This window comes from Grammomys surdaster, unplaced genomic scaffold, assembly GCF_004785775.1.
Source record: "Grammomys surdaster isolate TR1022 unplaced genomic scaffold, NIH_TR_1.0 126278, whole genome shotgun sequence".
Classification (NCBI taxonomy): Eukaryota; Metazoa; Chordata; class Mammalia; order Rodentia; family Muridae; genus Grammomys; species Grammomys surdaster.
This window is the reverse complement of record NW_021621078.1, coordinates 5093101-5109208: the sequence shown is the minus strand read 5'-3', so window position 1 is coordinate 5109208 and position 16108 is coordinate 5093101. Positions and strand designations below refer to the sequence as shown.

The following is a 16108-nucleotide window of genomic DNA, read 5'->3' as shown; positions in this document are numbered from 1 at the left end:
CCAGGGTTCTCTGCTGCTTTCTGTTCCGCCCCGCTGTGGGGGAGGGCTCTGCTAGAGGCTGTCTCCGAGGGCCAGGTCTTCTTCCTCTCCTCCTTTGGCTGGCAGTGTGGCCTTCAGGCCCTTTCCTTCAGAACTCCCCTCTTTCCAAGCAGCTTTGTAGAGTGGTCACGAGTGGAGAACCATGGAAACTACTGCTTTCTACCCGAGCTGTTGCCACTGGTGTGGAAGGCCCACGGTCTAGGTGAACAAGGTGGGGAGAGCTGACCACGTTCCCGTAAAGTAAGCCCTAAAGGCTTGGAAAAGGGCAGATCTGAGTGTGCATTTTAGATCTGTCACTTGCTATCATGAGGCCATAGCAAAGTCATGTGATCTTCTGGGTCTTCCTTTGCTCATTTGTAAAGCAAGACCCTTGCTGGTGCCTACTTCAAAGAGATGTTGTGAGCATCAAATGAGACAGTGCTTGTTAGGGGCTGAGCACAGTGCCTAACACCATGAAGATGCTCAATAAAGATGTACTGTTAGCTGGCTCTGCTGCTCAGTGGCGGATGGCTCGTCTAGCATGGTGAGGCACTGGGTTTGATTCCCAGCACTGCAAAGAAGTTACTGCCATTGCTGCTGTTCTTTCTTCCCTTCCCTGTTCCTCAGATAAGTGGGTGCCAGGGTGAGGTTGTCAAGGGGAGAGTCTCCTGAGAGCTCCTTTTTGTGCCTTGAAATGGGGATGAAGAGGGAAGAGCATTGGCAGTGTTGGCACAGGGCAACAGGCTAGAAACTTACCGCCGCCAGTGATGGCATTTCGGTTCCCTGTACACAGTCTCTGTCTTGGAGTTACTTGCTGCTTTTGGGGCTTGGATGTCTGGCTTAGACACATAACACTTAACAACATCTGTCCAGGCTGGGCATTCCTGGCCTGGGGGGCTGCCCAGTGGGTAGGATTATCCTCAGGGTCTTTGAACTCTCTATTTCTTTCTTTTCCTTTTTCTCTCTTCCCTCCCCCCCCCCTCCTCTCTCCTCCTCTCTCCTCTCTCTTCCTTCTTTTTCTTTTTTGAGATTTTTTTTTTTTATGCATTGACGTTTTGCCGGCATGTATATCTGTGTGAGAGACTGTCACATCTGCTGGATCGGGAGTTACAGATGCTTGTGAACCACCATGTGGGTGCTGGGAATTGAAGCTAGGTCCTCTGGAGAGCAGCCAGTGCTCTAAACCGCTGAGCCATCTCTCCAGCCCCATCTCCCCTTTCCTTAACACAGTGTACTGTGGTAGCTAAGGGAGGGTTGCGGGTGTTGACCCTGGGGGAGGGTAAATCCCAGCCTTGTCTCCCTGAGTGACAGGCGCCTTTGGGGCCCGAGGGTAGACAGTGCCTCAGCAGATTTCTCCTCTTTGAAAACAAATGCTTCTAGCTATTATCTCTTTTTTCTTTTCCCTTTTTTATTGACTATTTAGCCATCTTTACAATAAAAACAAGCAGTAAGTAACAACTGCACAGCAAAATAAATAGCAAGTGTGTCTATTGTGTTTAATTTACAACGTTTACAAAATTATTATGATCACCATTTGCATGCTATTTATGTTCTCATTCTTCTTGATTGATGTCACTTTGTGTGGACTCTTCCATATGATTTAATTGTCCACATCTTTGTCGGTGTACATGGCAGCATACCCATGTGTTGGGCTAAAGCCACTGTTTCCCTAGCCAGCTCATTCCAGTCCCTTGGGCTGTTTGCCGTTTGACTGTCCTGTAGAGTGTATCTCTGAAAATGTGCTTGCATGAGCTTGTGGGTTTTCTTTTCCTCTTTGTTTCTTGACTTCAGCTCGTTGGGCATACATTCCTGCAGATGAGCTGGCAGGCCCAGAGAGGATGCATGTCCCTGCCTTCCTCATCCTGGTCCCATGGCCCCGAGTTTGCTATCTATTTACTGGTGCTAAGTTTGGAAGTCGTATATCTCTTGTTAGTGTCACATCTCTGAGAATCAGGATGGACAAGGCTTATTCTCTCTAGTGTGTATGGGGCAAAGCTTTGGGCCCAGAACCCTGCCTCCACTCCTGTCCTCTATTGTCAAATGTCTGACAACTTGTCAAAGCCTAGTGGTGTGATGGGTAAGAAGAGTCCTGGCCAGGAGTAAATCCCAGTCAGGGGATGCCATAGTTACCAAGACCCCTCCTGGCTGCGAATGCCAGCTCTGCCACCTGACTGAGGAGCCGCTCAACAGTGCTCTCTTGTCCTTCTCTGTAAGCCGGTTGCCACGAGGAGTGTGAGGGGTGAAGTGCTCAGGGGTGGTTTTCCTTCCCATTCTTCCAAGCGAGGAAAGAGGTCAGAAGTGACACAGGGAGAGAGATGGCAGGGTCCCAGAAGGTGATGGGGACATACTGGAGTCTACCTTTTGTCGGTTCAGAAACTCAGTTTGGAAAAATTTGACACAAGTGCCTCACTGCCTGCCTGTGCACTCTGGCTTGAGCCAGATCTCCTGGGGCTCAACACGGAGGAAGAGAAGACAGTGAAGGAGGAGTTATAGGCTTTGGAGTTGGACCAACTTTAGTTTAAATCCAAGCTCCACTTAGGAAGTGGAGGCAGGAGGATCAAGAGTTCATGGTCGTCTTTGGCTGCACATGTTATTGAAGCAGGCATAGGCAGTATGCGATCCTGTCTCAAAACAAAACAAAAACCAGCCCCCTAAAAGGAACAAAATCCAAGCCCTACCGTATATCATCTTGGTGACATAATAGCTTTCAGAATTCTTTTTCCTCATCAGCGAAATAAAATAATGATCCCATGTCAGATGATTACATTAGAAAATCCGGGTTAGCTGGGTATGGTGTACATATATGTGTAATTTCAGCACCCAGGAGGGCTAAGGCAAGGTGATCACAGCAAGGCAAACCTGGTCTATATAATGAATTCTAGGCCAGCCTGGGCTATATAGCAAGACCCTGTCTCAAAAGAAAAACTAAATAAATAATAAAGTAAGTTAGGCTGAGAAGATGGCTCCTTAGGCAACCGCTGTATAAGCGTAAGGACTAAGTTTGCATTCCAAGCACTCATGTGGCAGGCAATGTGTACCTGTAACCCACCACTGGACAGTGGAGACAGATGTGTACCTGTAACCCACCTCTGGACAGTGGAGACAGACGGGAGTTGTCAGCCAGCTAGACTAGTCAGAAAAGTGAGCTTTGGATCCATTGACAGACTCTGCCTCAGACATTAAGTGGAAGGGCTGGAGAGTTGGCTCAGTGGCTCAGTCAGCGCTCCCCAGTCTAACAGCCTGAGGAAGTTCCTCAGGACTCACATGGTTGGAGAGAAACGAGTCTGCCAGTTATCCTCTAATCATACACACACCATGGTGCATGTGTGTGTGCATATGCATGCACAGACACATATAAATAAATGTAATAAAAATAAGGTGGAGACGTGACTGAGAAAGGCATCCTGATGTTAACCTCTGGCCTCTGCACTTTTCTGCATGAATGAATACACCCACACCCATGTACAAATAAGTGAATGGAAGAATGAATGAATGGATGAAAGGAAGAATGAATAGATAATTAGGGAAATTTATGTTAAATACTTTGTATAGAGTCTATTCCAATGGAGACATTCCTTATTCAGTAGTTACTGCTGAAAATGGCTGAAGTTACTGGGGCAGAAATGTGTCAGTCTGGGACAAGAGTCCTTTTCTCTGGGAGCCCTTGATCCACAGCAAGTCTCCAGCTCTGGGAGAAATGTGTTTTCACATCTGGAGTCATGGCTACAGAAGCATTGCCATCAGCTCTGGGGCCAGAGTTACTTCTCTGTTCCATATTAAATAAAGATGGCCTGCTCCTGGTCCCAAAAAGCTGAACAAAGAGAGGAGAGATTCAGGGAGTCCTCTCCCAAGGCATAAAGCCAGCTTTCTCTGGGGAGATCCCAGCATGTTATCAGAGTGATACTCCCTGGAGTAGCCAGTGCGGAGGGGTGAACCAGATGTCTAGTGGCCAGTGTCCTTCTGGGTCATACGGGACCTCCCTAGACAAGTAGGGAAACGTAGACATGAGTTCAAGGACCAAATGAGTCAATTAAATTTAAAACCTGTAGCATATTAACTGGATACTAAGAAGGAAACCAACAGATTAAAAATTGGGTTAGGGTGTAGCTCATAGGTGGAGCCCTTGCCTCCTGTGTGTGAGGCCCTGGGTGCCACGCCCAGCATTTCAAAACAAAACTGATTCCTAACTGTTTATTTATCACTGTCAGCTATAGGGGCAAACCCAGATGGTTAGTTCTATAGAATCTAAGTAATTCTTTGGTGAATCCTCTCCCAAGCAAGGGCGGTTCTGCTGCTGAGGACCTGCAGATAGGGAAGATGGAATTCCACAGACCTCTGTTCCTGCCAGGCGGCTGGGGTTGCAGGTGGGAGGCAGGGGTACTGGGGTCCTGAGGCAGCTTGCTTAGTCTCCCTCTGGGAGACTCAAGGGCATGAGTGGCTCTGGCTCGTCATCTCCCTCCCTGACTCCTACAGTCCTGGATCTGGAGGTGACTTTATTCATTATCTAGACCAGTCTAGTCCTCAATTCTCCAAGCAGGCCCAGAGGGGTAAAGTAGCTTATCTGAGGACACACAGCTTCCCAGTTTAGACAGTCTCTGTCCAACACCACCTTGCCTCCGTTTTCTTCCCACAGTTTCTCAGTCCTTCCGAGTGTTGGGAGCCTCCCTTCCCTCTTTCCTCTTGTCACCCACAGCATTCGTCCCAGCGGGTCCTGGCCTTTAGGAAGACTCTGAGCTCCTGAGAGGCCCCATCCCTATTTCTTCTCCGACTTGGGGTACAGGCTGCCTCCAGCACCATGGCCTTTTCATCGAGATTTGCCTTCTGGGAGCAAAAGGGAAGTTGGATTTCAAAATCTTGGTTCTCTTACATGCTCAGCATGGTGACGCTAGATTTGGGCATGTGTGTGCATTTGGGGGTGCAGGGAGAATGACCAGTGGCTGGGGAGCCCTTTTCTGTCTTGATGGCTTCTGTGCTGAGTCACTCTCTTCCCTGAGCTCCACCTCTGGTAAGCTGAGCTGCCTTTTGTGCCGCTGGTGCCTCTCCAAGTTAATCCCTCCACACCCTTCCACAGCCTGTAGCTCAGACTTACCACTGGGACTGTGGGGTTCTGGGGAAGGCTCAGTCCTGGTGCCTGTGGAGCTCAGATTCCCCAAGTCTGGGGAATGAGGTGGGTATAAGAGGGGAGATGCTAGTGGGGACAACAGGCCAGTTGGCAGATAGCTCCAGAAAGTAATCCAGGCTGTGGCAGACTTGGGCATGCCTTTGTGCCTATGCACAGTCTCTGGCTGGACAATGACCTACACAGCCAGAAGCTTTAGGGAGGCGGGGAGGGCGTGAGTCAGCCTGAAGCTAAATCCAGAGCTGAGCTCATACCTGAGCCCAGTGTCCCAGACACTTTGGGGGGGCAACCAGTATTTCCAATGCCTCACCTTGGACAGCCATTTGGGACCCCAGACACAGGGTACTGGAGGAAGGACAGATTTGGAGCTGATGAGGAACTCAGAGTGAACTTAGAATCCGGGCCATATGTGAAGTCAAGCTAACAGCACGGTGTGCACTAATGAGAGTGTCTGTGCTTTGGAAATACTTAATATCCTCTAACCTGTGTGCCTAGGGGCTGATGCATGGTGTGATCCCCGTGGGGAGGGATGGCAGCCCTTGCTGAGGAGGACGGCAGGTAGAGACCTAGCCACCCTGCATATATATGTATGGGCCTCCCTTTCCCTTCTCTGCACAGACCGCAGCTTCCGAAGTAGGAAGGTTTCCTCTGCGAGCCTTTGCCATCTTCCCTTGTCTTGTCCATGTCAGTGAGAGCTAACTGAACCCCAGGCCCATTGAATATGCTCCATAGACAGGACGTAGCTTCAATACTGCAGTGGTCATCATGCTGGACAGTATCCAGATGCTGCTAATTAGAGCTCAAAATTGACCATGGACCTTGGTTGAAAATGAACAGCCCCAGCTCTCTATTAGATAATTGACTCTAGATGTTGCTAAGAATGTTTTCCATTAGAAGTCAGGGCTTCCTCCTGGGCTCCTGTCTTCCTACTGTACAGGGAAGGGACGGCCTGCTAAGGATGCTGTGGGCTTAGGAACAGAGCTAGTTGCCTGGGGAAGGAAGGAACATTAAGTTTCCTCAGACTGCCTGGGCTTAGGAGGCAGAGGTGCTAGGAGAGCGGGCTCTTCTGACATTGGGGCCCAGCCCCTCGGAGTGCGTTCCCAGCTTGACTCTGCACTGGAAAAGCCTTCAGAGTCCACATCACCAGCCCTTTCCCAGACAGTGACAGCATCTGCTGTTTCCCCTGACTCTGCACCTTCTGTCTCAGGCTGCAGGCTCTGGCTGTAGCACGAACCCCCACCCCAGCCAGGCATCTCTCACTCCTCCACACCTCACCTTACCTTGGGGTTCCTTGCCTCATCTGCATGAATGGCAATTCTGTGACCCTGAGATCATGATGTGGTGGACTTCTGACAACTCCAGTGGGCTGGCTACCAAGCCCCCAGCGTCCTTGGATTTTACTTTCATAGAGACTCTTAGTTCTTATAATGCTGTCTCTGGGCAGTTTCAATCTCAGGAAAAGAGATGTCTTGCTCAGACTCTAGCCCCAACCCTAGCCCTGCTCTGCTTCTCAGGGAGAGAAGGCCCCTAGATCTTTTTCTTCCAGCTTTGACCTGCCAGTGACTTCTCTATCTGCTCCCTCAGGTTAAAGAGGAGGACAAAGGTGTGCCAAAACCCGGCCCTCCAGGCAAAGAGGAAGGGGCTGTAAGTGCTTCCCTGAAGTGTGTGTGTGTGTGTGTGTGTGCGCGCGCGCACACACATGTATGACTGGTGGGTTGGTCTTGTTCCTGTCAGTGTTGCCAGTATGGTTAGAGGGAATGTCAGCAATGGGGTGGAAAGTACAGTGTGTGTAGCACCATTTTGGGTTTAAAAAGTGGGGAGGGAAGCTAAGGTGCCTTGGGGCCTACCCTCTGTTGTCCACCTCAAGCCCCTTTAGTTGATTACTTTCAGGTTTGGTTTCTTGAACCTTTGGGAGCAGGCAGTGTGGGTAAACTCTCAGGTCAGGGAGCACAGGCCAAATGAAAGCTCAGCTGTTGGGATTTTTCAGTCTGCACTGGGTGGCCCAAGACAAGGACACAGAGGGATAGAGGGATTCAAGGCAGCTGCTGCTGGCACTTCCACCCCACCCCTCAGCTGCTCTGTGTACAACCTTTGTGCCCACAGACCACAGTGTCCCCAGACCCTATCACCTTGGGACAGAGACCCTGAATAAAGCTGAACTCTTATAGGGCGAGAGGGAAGCTATCTTCTGAGCTGTGTGTCCAAGAGAGGATTCAGACATTTTCAGGATGGGCAAACTGTCCTTGCTGTCCCCACTTCCTTAGGTGACTGATTAGCCGTGCCTGTGGCTTCCTTTGGAACTATAAATGATCCCAGAAGGTCAAGGCTAACCTGTGATTTCAAAGGGATGTGTTTGAGATGTGTAGGGCCTCAGAGTAGCCCAGATTTTCTTTCTTTCTCTTTCTTTCTAACATGTAAAGTGCTTAGGAGAGTGTCTAGCAGGCAAAATACAGTGTATGTGTTAGCAATTACTATCGTGCACTCAGCTATACTTGTGGGGGATGGGAAGGAAGTCAGGAATGGGAAAGGAGGAGGGCCTGGCAGTTGGGGCTATGGCCAGCTCCACAGTTCCATGTCATGCCACCCAATACTCTTGGCCTAAGAAGCTGAAGAAGAGCCAGCCTCCAGCCCTCCCTCTTTACCCCCTCAGTAGAACTTCCCTAGAGCAGAGGCCTGGACTAAGGCCCCTGACTCAGCTGTGCTCAGAAGATGAGTCGCCCTCTGCATGTATCAGGTCTGTAAACAGGCATGTCAGCCAGCCCTTCACAGTGGTGTGGTGTGATCAGGAATCACGGTGGCTCAGGGGATCGAGGACTGGGTTATACAGCTCAGGGAGTAGCAAGTCACTGTCTGGTCAGCTCCTGAACTGACCCCGCCTCCCACCACAGGCTGTGTGGTTAGCTTTGCAGGAAACTGCCCTATCATTAGCCAGCGTGGCCCTCCTAGTAGCAGCCTCTTGCTACCCCAGACAGTTCCTGGCAGAGCGTCAGGGTGGGAGTGGGTACCCTAGATGAAGAGTGCCAGCATAACACCAGGCAGCTCTTGGATGCTCAGAGACTGGTAGCTACCCAGCTGAGCCAGGCCCCTGCTCCCCAGGGAGTGCAGCTGTGGCTGGTGGATTGCTTAACCCTTTGTGATTTCGAGTTGCCTTCCTCCCATCATTCCACACAAGCCCTCTGGGAAGTCTCTTAACTCATGAGAAGTTTGCAGGAAGGAAATGATGCCAGCACTGGGCCTCTGAAGCTCCTTAGAGTGTAGGTGAAGGGGAGGCAGTGGCTACCGACCAGAGGAGCTGGGTTGGGGGAGAAGCTTGACTCAAGAGGAGTACCTGGTCAATTTCTTCCTTTAGGGTGATCAGGCTATGGGTCTGATCCCCTAGAGAACTGAATGATGAAGTAGGGATGATGAAGGCAGGGAGTCCTGAGGAGATAGGCCTGGGACTGGTGATAGGAACCGACCTACTACCCAAGGCTTGACCTCCTTACCTTCCAGCTCTACAGGCTATGGGGGAATGGGGTGTGGGTGCATTGAGCCTTGGTTGCTACTCTGACATAAAGACAGTAGTTCTAAGGTGCTCGTGGGCCTCGGAGCCCCGTGTGTTAATGTTTTCAGTGCCTGTCACACCTTCTGGGGGTGGCAGCAGGGTGATCTGTGAGAAAGAGAAGCCAAGGTTTTTGATGCAGTTGTTCTGTCTAGATGTCTAGACTCTAGAAGGTGGAAAGAGGATTGCTAGGGAGAGAAGGGAGCTTTTGGATCCGTGTGTTGTTTGGTGGGCAAATGGAAGATCTGTCTTGGGGCTCAAGGCCACACCCCTTTTCACCCTGTGTGCATGACATGAGTAGGGCTGTGGGGTTGCTACTCATGTCCACCTGTATTTATGTGACTGTAGCTAGAGACCAGCTGTAAGGACAGCAGTGCTCCACCTAGAAGTCCTCAGTCTGCCACCAGCCCGGTACCCTCAGAGACTTCCCAGACAGCCAAGAGTCCCAAACCCACGCTCACTATGAATGGCCTAGGGGCTGCCTCAGCTGAGGGCCCAAATGAAGAGGCCCAAGGGCTGTCCCGGAAGCGGGTGGCGAATGCAGTGAGAAAGGTGGTCAGCAAGGTGCTGCCTGGTGAGGAGCCCGGGAATGCCAAGGAGCCTCCAGGCCGAGGAGCCAAGTCCCCTGAGCACCCAGCTCGCGGCAAGAAGGGAGAAAAGGCAGCCTCTAGTCCCAAGCCCCCCCCACCGCCGCCGCCGCCTCCTGCTCCACCAAAGCCTGAAGCAAAGAAGGAGGCAGCCAAGGACGAGCTCTCTGTGGGCCTACGCAGTCTGATGTCTAGGGGCCGAGGCAAGGACCACAAGTCCCGCAGCAAGCAGCCTCCTGGGAAAGGGGAGAAGGCCCCCAGCCAGGAGCCAGCCTCCTCTGGAAAATCAGGCTCTCCAGACATGGTGGACTCCCCAAAGAAGGCAGGATCCCCAGCCAAGCCTGAAACCCCAAATAAGCAGTGCTCCCCAGCCCCAGCACAAGAGCTGGCTGACCCAAACTTGGCTGGCCCAAAGTTGAACCCCTCTGGAGAGCAGCAGGCCAAGACACCAGCCTCTGATGTGCAGCAGGAGGTACCAGAGTGTGCCACTAACCTATGCCCCTCACTACTCTCACTGGAAGGCTTTGCACCCTCATGGTGGCTTCCTCAAGCCTAAAGGAGCCTTGCATGATCCAAGCTGGCTCAGGGCTATGTGCCCACCCGTGGCAGAGGCTGCATGACTTTCATTAACCTTGTGCCAGAATGAGTGACGGCCTGGACTCTGGCCTGGCTGCTGAGAGGGGAGCTGCTAACCAGCATGCTGCAGGCCTTTCCATGAAAGTCAAACCCTGAGTCTTGGCAGATGAGCACAGGGTGGAAACAGGTTTCTTAAGTTATGTGGTCCAGGCTCACATCCTCAGTCTCACCCCTGGGAGACTTCAGCAAGGTCCGTCACCAAGGGCCTGTCTGTCAAGCGGGGAGTTATAATGTAGGTCCTTAGTCCCTTCTGTGAAGCCTTAAGTACTGGGAATTAGTCATTTTTATATCTTAGAGTGATTTATGGTATACATACAAGTAGCTACCTGTAACCACCTTGTGTGACTATGTCCAAAGCAAACCCATGAATAGTCTCACTTCAGGATTATAAAAGATCAATGTGGCTTTTGCCACCAGAATAATTAAGAAAAATCTTTTGTTTGGGGGATTCTTTGGAGTTTTGAATTACAAACAAGGAGTGATGCCAGTGACACATGGTGGCTGTGCTGATTAGATATGATACAGGTTGTGTGCCGAACCTGCTCCCTGGCACCAGGTACCCACGATGGTAGAACGACAGTGACGCTGATGACAGTCACTAATGCCATCACTGCTTTCTGCAGGCCTGGCCTGGGTGGCAGGTAGGCACAGTGAGTCCCTTTGTAGCTGCACTGCCCCAGCTTCACAGGTGTTGGCTCCTTGGCTGGTCCTGAGGTAGAGTCAGTTCTTTTCAAGCTCCTCCACCTTGCGTGTCCTGCTGAGGTCCTGTAGGATGTGTGTGTTGGGAGCGACATTAACTTTGACTCCGTTTCCATGAGCTTTCTCAGATTTCCTGTAGCTAGAAGGAGAGGAATGAGGTGGGTGCCAGGACACAGCCTGAGGGACCTTGAGGCACTCACTGGGTGCTTCCTCTTGGTAGCCATCTTTCCTGGAAGCTGTCTTGCCCCCATTCTTCCTGGGTATTGCAGGATGTAGAAGAAAGCCAGCTGCTACCCTTCCCCACCCTCCAGGACTGCTCTGTCAGGGCAGTGTGTTCCTGTCCCTCAGGGAAGAGTTGGCAGGGGCTTTCTGGCATGACGATCAGGGTAGGAGCTGAACCTTAGTTCCCTGGGGAACCTATAAGTAGCCAGAGAGTGTCATGCACCTCTCCTGGGCTGTGGCCTTCTCCTTCCAGCTCTCCACACCTTCTTCTTGCACTAGGGTGGAGTTGGGGGCTGTGACATGTCTTGACCTGGAGTTCATTTCCCACAGGTGGTGGGTGGATACTAGGGTTATTTCGAGGTCACAAAGACAGAGTGGTAGGAAGAAGTAACCCCAGGCCTCACAGGGACCTCCCCACCCGATCCTTTTTCATACCATAGTTTTAAAACTCAGATTGGCGTTCAGCTTGTCTCCCCGACCCTGCTCCACTTCTGCACTGGGTCCCAGTGGCTTCCTGTGCTAAGACCTTGGCATGTGGTACCCCCACTGTCCCCTGGGCCAGAACTAATAGTGGTTTAACCTTTAGACAGGAGCTGACCCCGAGGTCCGGCTGAGTCCTGCAGAGGAGGCACACCAGCGACTTGAGAGGATCTTCACAGCTTCTGTAATTAATGCCACCTCCCATGTGTGTAGGGCTCCCAATCCCTGGCCTTATTCTTCCCAAAGCCGTTGGCTAGGCTGTGTGTGTGTGTGTGTGTGTGTGTGTGTGTGTGTCTATGTGTGTGTGTGTGCGTGTGTGTTAGAAGGGAACTCCCTGGCTGTCTGTGAACCTTCACAATGGCTCTTTGGTTGAAGGAAGGAAAGCTGAGGCTGAACTCTATGGAATATTGATACTCCAGACAGCCCAGGGCCCTGTGACCACACAGAGGCCCTTCCTAGCTGGGGGTCCAGTCTCCTTCCCAAACCCTGGTCTCCTACTCTGAGGATGCTTATTGGTGGGAGGGCCTGGTGTATGGCAAGGCAGGAATCAGTGTTTCACATTTTGATGTCCCGTGTCTAGTCCCATGTGAATATTAACCCTTCTCATTTCTAACAAGCAATGTCCAAGGCTTTCCTGGCTCCCATTTCTGCCAGAAAGGCTTTGGAGGGCTTTAAGTAACCAGAATTTAGTGTAACTGACAAGTCTGTCTCAAGGGTTGGGTACTTGACAGGTAGCTAGGGTTCGAGCTGGGTGGAACGATACCTCTGCTTACAGTGTGATCACTGTGCCTGCCCAGGTGTGGAACATGGTGCAATGGGGGCTCGAAGAATGTGACTTAGATTTAGGCTGTCAGTTCCCTTGTGCTAGCTCTGAAACATAGCCCTTGGCATGGGGAGTGGCACCTCTGGACTTGTGTTTAGAGAGGACAGACAGCATTGGTGTCTGGTAGCCATAGGGAAGCTGGTACCCTGGGGGCGGAGAGAAAACAGGAGGATGAGGGAGGCAGGCGTTGGATGTTGTGACCTGGCCTACCAGGGGTGTGGGAGAGCAAGATTAATCCAGGGTGGACTGAATAGCCAGTCCAGGACAGACTGGCTAGAGACAGAGTGTCAAGATGCCTGTGTGCCACAAGAAATGACCCACAAAAGCCTTCCTTCTGTAGGGTCTGATGATAACAAGAACCTCTCCTGTCGAGGTCTGGCCTCTCTTGCCTAGCCAGCAGCCCAATCCCGGGCAAGTGCTCTTGATTCCCACTCTGAATGGGAACAGAGTGCTGGCTCATGAGTCTAGGGGTGTCTTTTGGAGGGGACCTGCAGTGGTCTCCACCTGTCTTCACCTTTTTCTCTTTCTCTCTTTGCTTGCTGCTGGTAGCTGGACCCCGAGGCCGCCTCTCCTGCCCACAGCCAGGTAGGGTGCTCCTGCCCCACCCAGGAGCCCTCTGCTTTCTCCAGTGACAACCCACCACCCCCACCCTGCACCTGGGCTGGCGTCTGTGCTCGGGCCTCCTGCTGGAGTGTAAGGCCTCTTTCCCTCTAGGTTCCCACTTTGTTTTGGGGTACCCAGGGGAAGCTGAGATGGTGCCGCTGTGGCCTTTGGGGAACTTCGTGGCCCCAGCTTTGCCTCTCAGCCACTGGAGCCCGGGTGCTGCTGCCCTGATCACTCTGGGTAGGAAAGCAACAAAAAGACCTTTCTTCTCCTTAACCCCAGTCTGAAGATGAGATGGTCTCTATCTCCACCTCCTGGTCAGTGTGAGAAACTTGTTCTCAGGCCATGACCCTTCCTTGTCTCCATGGCTATAGAACACGCTCACTCAGGACAAAAGTTTCACTTGGTTCATGTGATTTGGAAAAGACAACACTGATGGTTTATTTTTTGAGACAGAGTCTCTCTCTATACCCCTGGCTCTTCTAGAACTCCCTATATAGACCAGGCTGGCCTTGAAGGCAGAGCCTGCATCTGCCTCCTAAGTGCTGGGATCACAGGGTTACACTAACACTCCTTGTCCAATCCTTCAAATATTAAAAAATTAAAAAGCCAGCATTTAAAAATTTTCTCACTTAGACAAATCAAACATTGACAGCGTTGTTATGGTCAACCTATTAATCTCCCTCCATTTCAAATCTAAGAAATGTGATGAAGATTACACAATATTTCTGCTTACATGTTCTTGCCATTTTCTGATCCCTCACCCAGAGTTCGGTATCATGGGATGGTGTCTCTGCCTCAGTTTGGGGTCTCATGAGAAAGGGATACACGTAGAGTGAGAATCTGGGGGTTGCTCTCTGGGGAGAGTGTTGGAGCCAGTGTAAGCCTGAGGGCTGGTCTGCTTCTGGCGTGGCCAGCCTCCCTCAAGGTGCCATGACATTGCTGACATTTTGCACCCAAGGAGCCTGATATCCATGGTATCTAGGTCCCTTTTTGGTCCCAGTTTCTCTGGTGCCATTGTTTCCTAGTTCAAGTGCTCTCATTAGAGGGTGTCAGATCTGAGAGCCCCACACTCTGACAGTGCTTTTTTTCCCCCTTCCCTTCTCCTGGCCCTGCTCTCTCTGGCCCTGCTCGCTCCAGCCCAAAGGGTTTTTATTTATTAATTACATGTAAGTACACTGTAGTTGTCTTCAGACACCCGTAAGAGGGCATCAGATCTCATTATGGATGGTCGTGAGCCACCATGTGGTTGCTGAGATTTGGACTCATGACCTCTAGAAGAGCAGTCAGTGCTCTGAACCACTGAGCCATCCCACCAGCCCCTGACAGTGCTTATGAATGCCTGTTTCGATCAGTGACCTCTGACCTCTTGGCTTCCCAGCCCTTTCACACCCACTTTTGTGCTCCCTGTCTTTGACCAGTCAGCTCTGTCTCGTGCCCTTGCTGCCCTGTGCCCTCATGTGACACTAATATGCCCACTAGGCTTGTGCAGCTACAATCTTCCAAGTCTACAAAGGGGCCTCTGTAGACTGTGACTTGGAGGAGAAGGACACACACAGAGCATCTTCAGTCGAGAGCCCAGGGCCTCTTATCATTCCATAGCGCAGAATCCTAGGATGCAGGAAATGGCTCCTCCCATCTTAGGGGAAGAGCTCTTTCTTTTGGCATAAGAGAACTTGTGACTGTGGCCCAGAGATCAGGGCTTGAGTCAGGATGCAGATCTCACAGGCTCCTAGAGAGGAAGGAAAGAGGCAGTTGGAGGTGGGGCCTGGTGACTTGCTTTCCTGGTGCCTGTTCTCTCTAGGGCACAATGCTTCCTGTGTGCCTGAACCCTCAAAGTTACAATCCTGAATCTCACTGTCTTTGTCCTCAGTGACTTCTACCCTCCTTTCCTAGCCTCTCTCTCTCACACGCCTGTGTCCTGTGCTCCTACCTGACTTTTCCACTTGTCCAGCGGCTCCACTTGAAGCCCTTTCCTCCCTTGTCTCCTCCTCACTCTTGCTGCCCTTGTCTCTGATCTTTTAAAGCAATGTCTGTTTCTTCCCCCCGCCCCTCCGATAGGCCAAGTCGGAAGAGCAGATTGCCGCTGAGGAGGCCTGGTATGAGACGGAGAAGGTGTGGCTGGTCCATAGGGATGGATTCTCCTTAGGTGAGTCTTTGAACACTGGTTATAGATGGTGAGTCTTGAGTCAGAACTGGCATGAGGGAATGCCTCTGCTTCCTGGTAAAGGCCTGGTAGTGAGCAAGAAGAGGCTGGTGAGGCCATGGGGAAGAAAACAGGACAAGGCCTAAGGAGAGTAGTAGAACTCCCCAGGCCCAAGTCCAACTAACCCTGCTCTGCAGCCAGCCAGCTCAAGTCAGAGGAGCTCAGCCCACCTGAGGGAAAGGTGCGTGTGAAACTGGACCATGATGGAGCTGTCCTGGACGTGGATGAAGATGATATAGAGAAGGTTGGAAGGAGTCTGGGAAGGGAGGACACAGGCAGGGCAGGCCTTTACCCTGTGATGGAGATGCGACCTGTGTCTTCATTGTCTGTCTTCCCAGGCTAATGCTCCCTCGTGTGACCGGCTTGAAGATCTGGCCTCACTGGTGTACCTCAACGAGTCTAGCGTCCTGCATACACTGCGCCAGCGCTATGGGGCTAGCCTGCTACACACCTATGCTGGCCCTAGCCTGCTTGTCCTTAGCCCCCGAGGGGCTCCTGCTGTGTATTCAGAGAAGGTGTGCCTTCCTATGGACCCACCCGCCTGCCTTATCCTACCTTTTCCTGGTTCTCTACTCTTGGGTAGCCACTGAGTTCATAGTTGACTTCAGCAGAGGACTCAAAGGGTGGGGCCAGAGGGATATCCTGCAGTCTTTAATAGAGTTGACAAATATCTGCATTTCCATGCATGACCTGGCCCTCCAAATACCTGGGCATCTCTAGAGTGGCATTACAGAGACATGCACCCCCTAGAGGTAAGAGCAGGTGGGCCCAGCTCTAAGAGCCTCTCCCTTCCTTCTATGCCTCTGCTGTTCTAGGTGATGCACATGTTCAAGGGGTGTCGGCGGGAGGACATGGCACCCCACATCTACGCGGTAGCCCAGACTGCATATAGGGCGATGTTGATGAGTCGTCAGGACCAGTCCATTGTCCTTCTGGGTAGTAGTGGCAGTGGCAAGACTACCAGCTTTCAGCATCTGGTGCAGTATCTGGCTACCATTGCGGGCACCAGCGGGACCAAGGTGTTCTCAGGTGAGGCGGGCAGGGAAAACAGACGGAGCAGGGGTGTGGGGACAGGAGAACGATCCACCAAGATGCTGCCTCTCCCCCCTGGTTCCTTTCCCCCTGACTAACTCCCCAAGCCCAATCTGGGACATCCTGGAGCCCAGGCCTTGGG

General features: G+C 51.7%; 1 protein-coding gene across 7 annotated transcripts in view; it reads left to right on the top strand.

Moving 5' to 3' along the window:
- Window positions 1-16108, top strand: part of Myo18a (myosin XVIIIA) — a 100566-nt gene that overhangs the window by 39007 nt on the left and 45451 nt on the right. For 4 of the 7 annotated variants that reach the window (XM_028759291.1, XM_028759292.1, XM_028759286.1 and 1 more), the window contains 4 exons: window positions 14790-14877; window positions 15072-15178; window positions 15273-15449; window positions 15750-15963. In XM_028759291.1, coding sequence (XP_028615124.1) covers window positions 14790-14877; window positions 15072-15178; window positions 15273-15449; window positions 15750-15963 — 586 coding nt within the window. Of the gene's footprint in view, window positions 1-12674; window positions 12711-14789; window positions 14878-15071; window positions 15179-15272; window positions 15450-15749; window positions 15964-16108 lie in introns of all 7 variants that reach the window. The other 3 variants (XM_028759290.1, XM_028759285.1, XM_028759287.1) reach the window with 1 other exon arrangement.